Source organism: Gracilinanus agilis, chromosome 6, assembly GCF_016433145.1.
Source record: "Gracilinanus agilis isolate LMUSP501 chromosome 6, AgileGrace, whole genome shotgun sequence".
NCBI classification, from domain to species: Eukaryota; Metazoa; Chordata; class Mammalia; order Didelphimorphia; family Didelphidae; genus Gracilinanus; species Gracilinanus agilis.
Window position 1 is genome coordinate 275,014,458 of NC_058135.1, and position 10,031 is coordinate 275,024,488.

The 10,031-nt window shown below is 34.8% G+C and overlaps 1 protein-coding gene across 1 annotated transcript; it reads left to right on the forward strand.

Moving 5' to 3' along the window:
- The first annotated feature begins 1,047 nt into the window (after nt 1-1,047).
- LOC123251611 (olfactory receptor 5D13-like) lies at nt 1,048-1,992 on the forward strand. The gene has a single exon (XM_044680916.1). It carries the CDS (start codon nt 1,048-1,050, stop codon nt 1,990-1,992), a length of 945 nt encoding a protein of 314 aa, XP_044536851.1.
- The last annotated feature ends 8,039 nt before the right edge of the window (nt 1,993-10,031 follow it).

Below are 10,031 nucleotides of genomic sequence, written 5' to 3' on the forward strand. Positions count from 1 at the left end.
TAATATTACAAGTAATATTTCTTTTAGTATCTTCAGAATGGGAGGATATATTTTGTAATGGGCATCAATTAGTTCAAGAGTGTACAGATTAGGGAGATATACATGTATAAATTCAACTAATTAAATTCACATGAGGATAGGATTAAAAGATAAATACGGTAAAGGTTTAAAGATTATCAATTCACTTCATGATAGGTCAATAATTGAATAATCATTAATAGGGCATTATTTACATGTTATGCATCAAATTATATAAGTAAAAAATTAAAACTTATCTTCAAAGAGCTTATTTATTTTACAGGAAATAAAATATACATATGTAACTGTAGAAATGTATATATTTAAATATAATTGTAAATATATACAGCTATATTTAAATACAAGATATTTTTTTAGGTCAAGATATTTATAGCTTTAGGGAAGTCAATCATGAATGGACACAAATAAAATCCTGAAGCTTAAAGGAAATTAAATTCTAAGATACATACTTGAGGAGAGAGTACGTTCTGAAAATGGTCCAAGGCTGGAAATGATAGGAGAAAAAACAAAGAAACAAAGAAACAAACAAAAAACCAATAGTGCTTTTTGAGGAAGAACAAAGAGGCCAATTTAATTGAACAATGGAATGCTTAATGAGGGATAATGTATGAAAATGGAAAGGTAAATGAAAGTTAGGTTCTGGATGTCTTTAGGGAAAAAAAGGGAATTATTGGAGTTTATATCATAGGAGTGACTTGGCCATATGTATATTTTCAGAAACTTTATGATAATGCAGAATGATTTTTCCCCAAAAGGTACACAATAGGAAAATGCAGGTTTGTTGTCATTTGAAATAATATTCTAATTAGAATTATTCTAGTAGAATGAGCTCCCTCAAGAAATTTCTTCTCCATAAAGGTCATTAATAAAATATTAGGTGGTAAATTGTCAAGTATATTAAAGGAGGAATAACTTTTTTTTCTTATAAGTTGGAGTATAAAGTCATAAAAATTTCTTCCATCTCTGACATGTTTTATTCAATGACTAAAATTCTCTCTAATAGGAAGCATGGTGACTGCAGAGCAAAATCAGAGTGATTCGGTTATCTTCATTCTCTTGGGATTCTCTGATTATCCAAAGCTCCAGGTTCCCCTCTTTCTGCTGTTCCTCATCATCTATGTAGTGACTGTGGTGGGAAACTTGGGCATGATTGTGATCATTAGGATCAACCCCAAACTGCATACTCCAATGTACTTTTTCCTCAGTCACCTGTCCTTTGTGGATTTCAGTTACTCCACTATAATTACACCCAAACTCTTAGACATCTTAGTTGCGGAAGACAGAAGCATCTCCTTTGAAGGCTGCATTGCACAGTTTTCTTTTGCTGCTACCTGTTTGGTGATGGAAACCTTCCTGCTAGCAGTGATGGCTTATGACCGCTTTGTGGCCATTTGTAACCCCCTGCTGTATACAGTTGCCATGTCCCAGAAACGTTGTGCTCTGCTGATTTCTGGGGCATATACATGGGGTATAATTTCTTCTCTTATATTCACCTACACTCTGCTTGTTTTGTCATTTTGTGGGACCAATATCATTAATAATTTTCTATGTGAATATTCTGCTATCCTTTCTGCCTCCTTCTCCGATAAGCATGTTACACAAATAATCTTATTCATCCTTGCTAATTTTAATACATTTTTCACCCTTATTATTGTGCTCACTTCTTATCTTTTTATTTTTGTGACTGTTTTGAAAATGCGTTCAGCCAGTGGGAGGCATAAAGCTTTTTCCACCTGTGCCTCCCACCTCACAGCTGTAACAATCTTCTATGGGACCATTCTTTTCCTTTATTGTGTGCCCAGTTCCAAAAACTCATGGCTTATAATCAGAATGGGCACTGTTTTTTGTACAGTTGTAATCCCTATGCTTAATCCCCTGATATATAGCCTAAGGAACAAAGATGTTAAAGAAACCATCAAGAAATTATTAGACACCAAAATATTGCATTTCTAAAATGATTATATTAACGATGTGTTCTCCTATGTGAATATGTCAAAACATTCCATTATTGAAGGAATTATTACACAGTAATCTCCTACTGGTATGTAGGTGGTTACTAAACCCATATTTATTATGATTCTGAAATTATAAGTAAGTGAAGAACAAATATTCTAACTGGGAAAAAATAAATGGGTGGGGTAATACATGCACACACATATAAACGGACTTATAATTGACTCCATGGGATAAAGACAGCTCAAGGACCTTATAGCAAACACAAGCATTTTAAATTGAGGAGTAAATTAAATATACTCATTTTTAAAGCCTGTATATTCAACGACCTTTTTGAAACTATATATCATGGGTAAGAAAAGAAAGATATAAGAGTGAGCTTTCATTGGTGAGGAATTAGATTTGGTAGTTAAGGTTGCTAAAAACAAAATTCCTGGAGAGTTATCATTGAAACTGTTGGGAGAGTTTATTATTCACCAAATACTATATCAAAGCAGTAGGCTAGTATAATTTATTACAAAACCAAGAAAGTAGAGCTTGAAATAGTGACTAGAACATGGTAAGGAATTAATTTTTTGATTGATAGTGAGACAGAGTGAAATTCTTCCTCATCTTTCTTTTGACATGAGTAAATACATTTTATAAACTAGACTCTATTTCAATTAAAGGAGTTCTATTCTTATCTTATTTCCTTTAAGCCCTTCCCAACTTTCTCCTTCCTTCTAACATCTTAACTTTTGGTTCATGAACTTGATTTATGTAGACATTGATAATTAAATAGATAGATAACTATTCCAATGTAATTTGTTTTCTTTGTAATCCTTAGAATTTTGCTTTATGAATTTACAAACATTATTCTGAGGAGTCCATATCTTTCATCAAGCTGCTAAAGCATCCCATAAAATAAAAGTCATGATCTACATATATTGATATTCTGCAATTGCTGAAATGCCAGAAAAACCCACTTTCAAAGCTAATACTAATAAATCTAGCTATGGTTTCTTAGAGGTTTAAAGATCTTCTACTACTGTTAGGAGGATGATTCTTTCTTAAAGGAACTTCTCCATTTCATGTTTTTTTTTATTAATAAAGTTTAATTTTCCTACTTATGAAGAAAATATGTTCCTTTTTAATATGATGATAGTTGCTAAGAGCATTGATTGTGTTACATACATTGTGAAGGAATTGATGTCCTGTTATTGTATTTAATATATCACAAATCTACGTTTTAGAGAAATGAAATTTTTGAAAGACATAATGAGCAAAATCCTAATATTTAATTATCCAAGAAGCAAAAAATTCAAAGTATATCCTCCTGCCCCAAAGGTTTTGTGAACACTGTACCACCATTTGGAATTTTGTCACACTGAACTCCTCCACTAGGACTTGGGCTAAAGGAGCAATTCTGCATCTTAAAATCCACTTAGTAATCTCTCTCCATACTGCTTGTAACTGTTAAAGACACCACTATCTTCCCAATTGTATAGACTCGACTTCAGTGTTACCCTAAGCTACTCACTAAGACTCATTCCATATATCCAATCTGTTCTCAAATCTGTTTTTATCCACATAACATGAAACAAAATATAAAATAACATATAAACTTATATATGTCCTCTCTTCTCTATTCACACGAACATCCTCTTTGCGATGGTCCTGATTGTCTCTCACCTTGTCTCTCTCAGAAGCTTCTTCCTTGATTCCTATTCCTCATCCCTCTACTCTCCACAATTTATTCTCTATTAACTTGGGAAATGCTCTTTCTTAAAGTCTGAATCTGACTGTTTCTCCTCTGCTTAATAAATTCTACTGGCTTCTAGTTTCTTACAGGATCAAATGTAAAATCCTCTTTTTGATATTTTAAGTCCTTTCAAGTTCTCCAGTTTTCTTATATTTGCTCCTTTTCATGTATTATGAAGTATAGTTACATTGGGCTACATGTTTCCTGTCACATATGACACTCCAACCATTGAGCTTGCATTTGTACTGAGTGGTTATTTTGCCTGGAATGTTTGTTCTCCTTATTCAATACATCAATTTTCCTTCATTATTTTCAAGTCTCAGATCAAGCCTATTTTATATGGGTAAGACTTGTGTCTCTTTTTATCCAGCCCCAAGCCTTAACCTCTGAGATTATCTTTCTTTATGCACTCTATATTTTGTGTGAACATGGTTATTTACATATTTACTCTTTCCCTAGAATGTGAGCTCCTTGAGGACAGAGACAGTACCTTTGCTCTTTTCTATATTTCGAATACTCAGCATGGTACCTAGATCATAGTGAATTCAACAAATGCTTTCTGACACTTTGACAGGTTATGTTCTGGCTATTCTGTGTAAGTTGAAATGGTCAATTGCCATTTCAATGACATGAGGATAAATTATTGAGTTAGATGGAGATTTTTATTCTGATTGTCTACTGCTTAATAAACTTTGGAACACTGCAAATTAGTATTTTTAAGGGTGATTTTGACCAGTCACAAATAGGATGAATGAAAAATAAATCCCATGGTCATTAGGGCACAGTGACAACATAGATGTTAATGCATTCGCTTAATGTCATTTCTACTGATAAAGATCATATCAGTTATAAATGCTGAAAAATATGATAGACTTAGGAATTTTGCATCAAGCATTTTATTTTCTATGTCTTTAGTAACTATGGTTGTGGTATTCCCCTGAGCAGTTGCCAGGTTGAATCTCCATGGAGATAGAGAAATATTCTATAGAAAAGACTGTTGGCACAGAGGATGATGCTGTATGTTCTGAAATACTAGACACAAGTTTCTATTAAATCAGGGTATCCATATTTGAGTCTAGAATCCTAAGACTTCCAATCCCCAGCATTTCTATTGGGAGTTTTACTATATGGTACCTCTGTGCTAGGCCATGAATATAACAGAAAAATTACACAATTGTCATTATATTGTTAATTTTGTGGTGTGAGTGGTAAAAAGGAATCATAAAACAGATTATTTCATACTTTGACCACATGCTGGAAATATTATCAAGTTATTTTCCACCTATTATTGTGATACGTGCATTCATGTTGAGATATCAAGGAAATTCTATTAAATTCTATTTTAAAAAGGGGAAATATGAGGGATAAAATTCCCTCTGATGATGTGTCTCTATGTGGCTTATGTAGAGATTCTGTAGACGTGGATCCCAACGTTCCTAGATACAAATGTATTTCATAGCATTCTCCCCAGCTTCTGAACTCAAGGATATGAACTTTTTCTAGCTTTCTAGACATTCTGAGTTTTGTTTTAAATGGATAGAATCCATTCCTTATTCTAGGTCAGTGAAAAGCAGTCCACCTTTTTATATTTATCTATATATGTTCTGATGGTGATTTCACAAAATGGGATTTTTGTAGTACAGAGCACCTGGCGATTGGAACAAAATAGGTTATTAATAAATGCTTGTTGATTAAGTCATTCTGGGGGAATTAATAACAGAAACATCCTGACATTTGCTTTGGGTATCCATGGACATATTCTCATCTTGGAGGGGCTGAGTAGGAAATATATCCCTATGTATCCTAATTCTCTAAGGAGTTCTGAATAGTAAACTTGATTGTTCCATGTAGCAATCCAGGTATACATTAATTGTGTTATTATTTTAAGAGTGCTCAAAAAAAATGACTCTTGTATTGCTTATAATTGATTTCTGTAACCTTGAGTTAAATTGAACCTAAACCTTGCCAAATTCCTAGCCCTTCCCTAAGGCTACACTCTGGAAGACTGGACAGCTATCTCCCTCTCCTTACCTTATCAATTAATATATGTATTAAACATCAGTAGATGCCTTAGGCCATATGGGCTCTTGATCCAGGTGTTAGCTCTACCTATTTTTTTAGGTTCCAGCAGTTTGTATCTCCTTATGATTACCTCATAATGTTAATGTATCAAACCACTTGGCTCTCCCCTTCCCCCTTATATGGTTGTAACTCCAATAAAAGTGGTGATATGACAGTTGAGGAGGAAGTTCTGAACCATGGAAGCTCCTGACCATCAAAGCTCCTAACCATGAAGCTCTTGACCACCAGACCTTACTCGCTGTCTGTCTACCTTATGCCAAAACTTTCTATGTCTGCATGTCTTTATTCTCGCCTTATGTTCTCTTTCCATTAGTCCTTAACCTGTAACCCATTTTCACTCAGACCTTGGTTCCCCTTTCTGAGTGTCCTACCCACTAGAAATCTTTGTGGAGCTGCTGGACAACTTCATTCCATAAGAATTAGATGGAAAGAAATTTCATTATCATGGTGTCAATTCAAACTCCTTATTTTATCGGGGAATATACTGAAGCCCATTTTGCTTCCATGTTTTGTCCGGAGTCATATGTAAAATCAATTAGAATCTAGGGGGAAAAATCAAAGTTCCAGGATCTTGATTATGAAATAAAATCCCCCTCAGTCACTAGAGTTGGGGAGGCATTGATATATAATGCAATATATATTGTCATCCATGCTGACTATCTCAGCTTATTTGGTATATATATATATATATACAATTACAAAAAAGGACTGCAAACATATATATATGTAAGTATATATATATATATATATATATGTTTGCAGTCCTTTTTTGTAATTTTCTCTTCCTTGTAACCTGTGATCCAAAGGCATTCTCCTTGCTGCTCCTGAAAAAAGATACTCCATGACCTTTTTCTATACATATTCACAGACTATCCCTTATGCTTATCTATTTCTCCCTTTTCATTTTACCTCCTAGGCTCCCAGTCTTCCTTCAAGTGCTAATTAAAACATCATCTTTTGCAAAATGACTTTCTGGATGTCCTTAGACATTAATGCATTGATAATGCTGATTATGTCCAATTTATATTCTCTATACCTTATTTGTATAGAATATACATGTTTGCCATCCATTGGATTATGAGAACCTGGAGGGCATGGATTGTCTTTTGCCTTTCTTTTTATTCCTAAAGCTTAGTATCTTCCTGACAAATAGAAGATACTAGTTTGATATGTTTTCATTGCCTGGTTTGTGTGTGTATGTATGTGTTTGCATGTGTGTGTATTTAATTAGTTACATTATAAAGGTTGATAGGAGAAACTAATTTTCCAAGGAAATAGATAATCATAAAAAGCAGCAACAATCAAATAATTAAAATGAAGAAAACAAATACAGCTACATTTGCTAATCTAGTCCAAACACTTCATTTTAGGAGTCATAAAGATGAGAGTGCCAGCCCAATGCACATAGCATGAGGCTGTTATTGTGTGTCTTGAAGCGAGGAAGAAGAGAAAGCATCAATATCTTTCCCCTATCCCTTACTCTTCTCCAAGGGGGACTAATTCATGCCAGGAGATGAAGCATAAAATTGGATCCAGAAGCCATTCTACTCCCCTAGGAGAGAGATGATAGGCTAGAATTATATGATCTGCTTGCTTAAATTTTATTGGTCTAAGGTCATGTTGATAAAAAAATGGCATGAGTGCCCCATAATGCCAAAGGGGTCTACTCCATTTCTCCTCTCTACTGAGTCTGAAGACATTTTTTGCATGTTCTGCCCCTCTGTCCAGTAGACCAATGTAAGCACTTCTTCCCTTCCCTCTCTGGGATAATGTGGAAGGCTCCCAGGTGACTCGAAGATGCAGTTTGGGCACATGATCTAACTAAAAGGTTCACCAATGCTGGTATAGGATATGTGTCCTTTATGCTTCAATCTGTTTTGATCATTACCAGGGGGAGGGAAAGAAGGGCCTCAAGCTTTATATACAGGACTTAAACCCTTTTTCACCTTTTACTTGATATAGGTAAACAGACAGACACATATATACATACATACATACATATATATGACAAATAGAAATAAACATCTAAGTAGAAGCTACCATTGATTTTTCAAAAAAGTATCACTTGGAGAAGATGACATAGTTCCCTCTAAGGCCTTAAATTGCTTCCCATGGGGGAAAAGTTAGAGATTGGGCCCCAGGGCCTACTTCTCAAGTCTTAGAGACAGATGTTAGATCCCATACTGAATTCCCAGATTCAGCTTCCTCACATACTATAATGACTTGTTTCTTTGTTTTAATCTACTCATGGGGATGAATTTTATTCTCCTTGCCCCTTATGTGAAGATCACTATTGTTTTGATCTTATCAGTCTGTATGTAATAACCTCTGCCCAAAGCTTGTCAGATACAGTTTTCTGGGGCTGTTTTATAATCATAGAAGGACTTTTTTCATGTTTCCTTTCTTACTGAATCTCTGAACTAAGAAATAAATGATATAGAGACTCGCACATTCTGGTGAGTAGATGTACTTGGCCGTTGCCTCACTTCCCATATCTTGCCAGGATGAGAGTAGAGACTCCCTTTTGCAATTCAAGTCAAATATAGTCAATTATTTATCATCTATAAATACCTTCTATTTGAAAGGGCTCTTAGGCAAAGAGTATGGAAGATCTATCTATCTATCTATCTATCTATCTATCTATCTATCTATCTATAGTGGAAATTTAGCCAATACAAAGTAAAAACGTTATAATATCTACAGTATTCCTCATCCTTAGTGACTTCTGAAAATAATTATATTAAGGAGCAATGGTACCTTTTTTTTTTTTTTTAATTTTTTTTAAACCCTTAACTTCTGTGTATTGACTTATAGGTGGAAGAGTGGTAAGGGTAGGCAATGGGGGTCAAGTGACTTGCCCAGGGTCACACAGCTGGGAAGTGTCTGAGGCCAGATTTGAATCTAGGACATCCCATCTCTAGGCCTGGCTCTCAATCCACTGAACTACCCAGCTGCCCCCGCAACGGTACCTTTAAAATATGTTCAGACCTTCTTTTTATAATATTGTATCATACAGTAGTGTCTTATTTCCTGTTGAATTTTTATAATTCTCACGTAAAACTATTTTTGCAAGATACTGTTCCATTGGGGTAGCCTTCCTCCCCCTTCTTTGGTTATCCCTGACCCTCCCTCTCCTCAGTCTTTATTTATATTATAAGGACTCTGAGAACAACTTTGCTTTATCTATTTATATCACCATTATGATTTTGTTTACTTAAGTTATAGTTGGTTTAATGCAGTTTAATTGAAAAAAGGAACAGTGGGCCAGGGAAGACTGTGCTAAGTGCTAAAAGATGCAAAAAGAGGCAAAAAACTGCTCCTGCCCTTGAGCAAGTTATAATCTAATGAGGAAACAACAAGCAAACATACACAAAACATATCTGAGATATCTATACATAGCTTCAACATATCAGTTTATATAGGTTTATTTGTTACATATGTAATTTATGTTGATAGATACATTGGTATTATATCTATATATAAACATATATAGATAGTTTGTTTATTTGTATTTATCTATATAGATGTTATTTTTTTATTTTTTTTTTAACCCTTGTACTTCGGTGTATTGTCTCATAGGTGGAAGGTTGGTAAGGGTGGGCAATGGGGGTCAAGTGACTTGCCCAGGGTCACACATCTGGGAAGTGGCTGAGGCCGGGTTTGAATCTAGGACCTCCTGTCTCTAGGCCTGACTCTCACTCCACTGAGCTACCCAGCTGCCCCCTATATAGATGTTATTTTTGTTCAGTTGTTCAGTTTTGTTTGACTCTCACAGCCACACTGTCCATGCAGTTTTCTTGGCAAAGATATTGGAATGGGCTACAATTTACTTCCCCAATGTATTAGTTCAAAAAGAGGGTAAGTGACTTGCCCAGGATCACAGTTAGTAAGTGTCTGAGACCTGATTTGAATTCTGAACTTCCTGACTCCAGATCTAATGTTCTATCAACAGAGTAAGCAAGCTGCACCCAATAATATAGATATTAAATCTCTAAACAAAGATTGTTCATTCTACATCTAAAACTATTTATCTATCTCTAAATACATATTTACCTATTGTAGTGCAAATAGGGTGCAGGTCAGCCCTGCAAAGCCTTACTGCAGAATTTCTGACAGTTGATAAAGGTTTAGAATCTTGAAGAAGTTCAGTTGACCCTGGAGACTAGTGGAAAGTAGGAGGGTCAATCTGATCTCTATCTTTGGATTGTAAACCTGG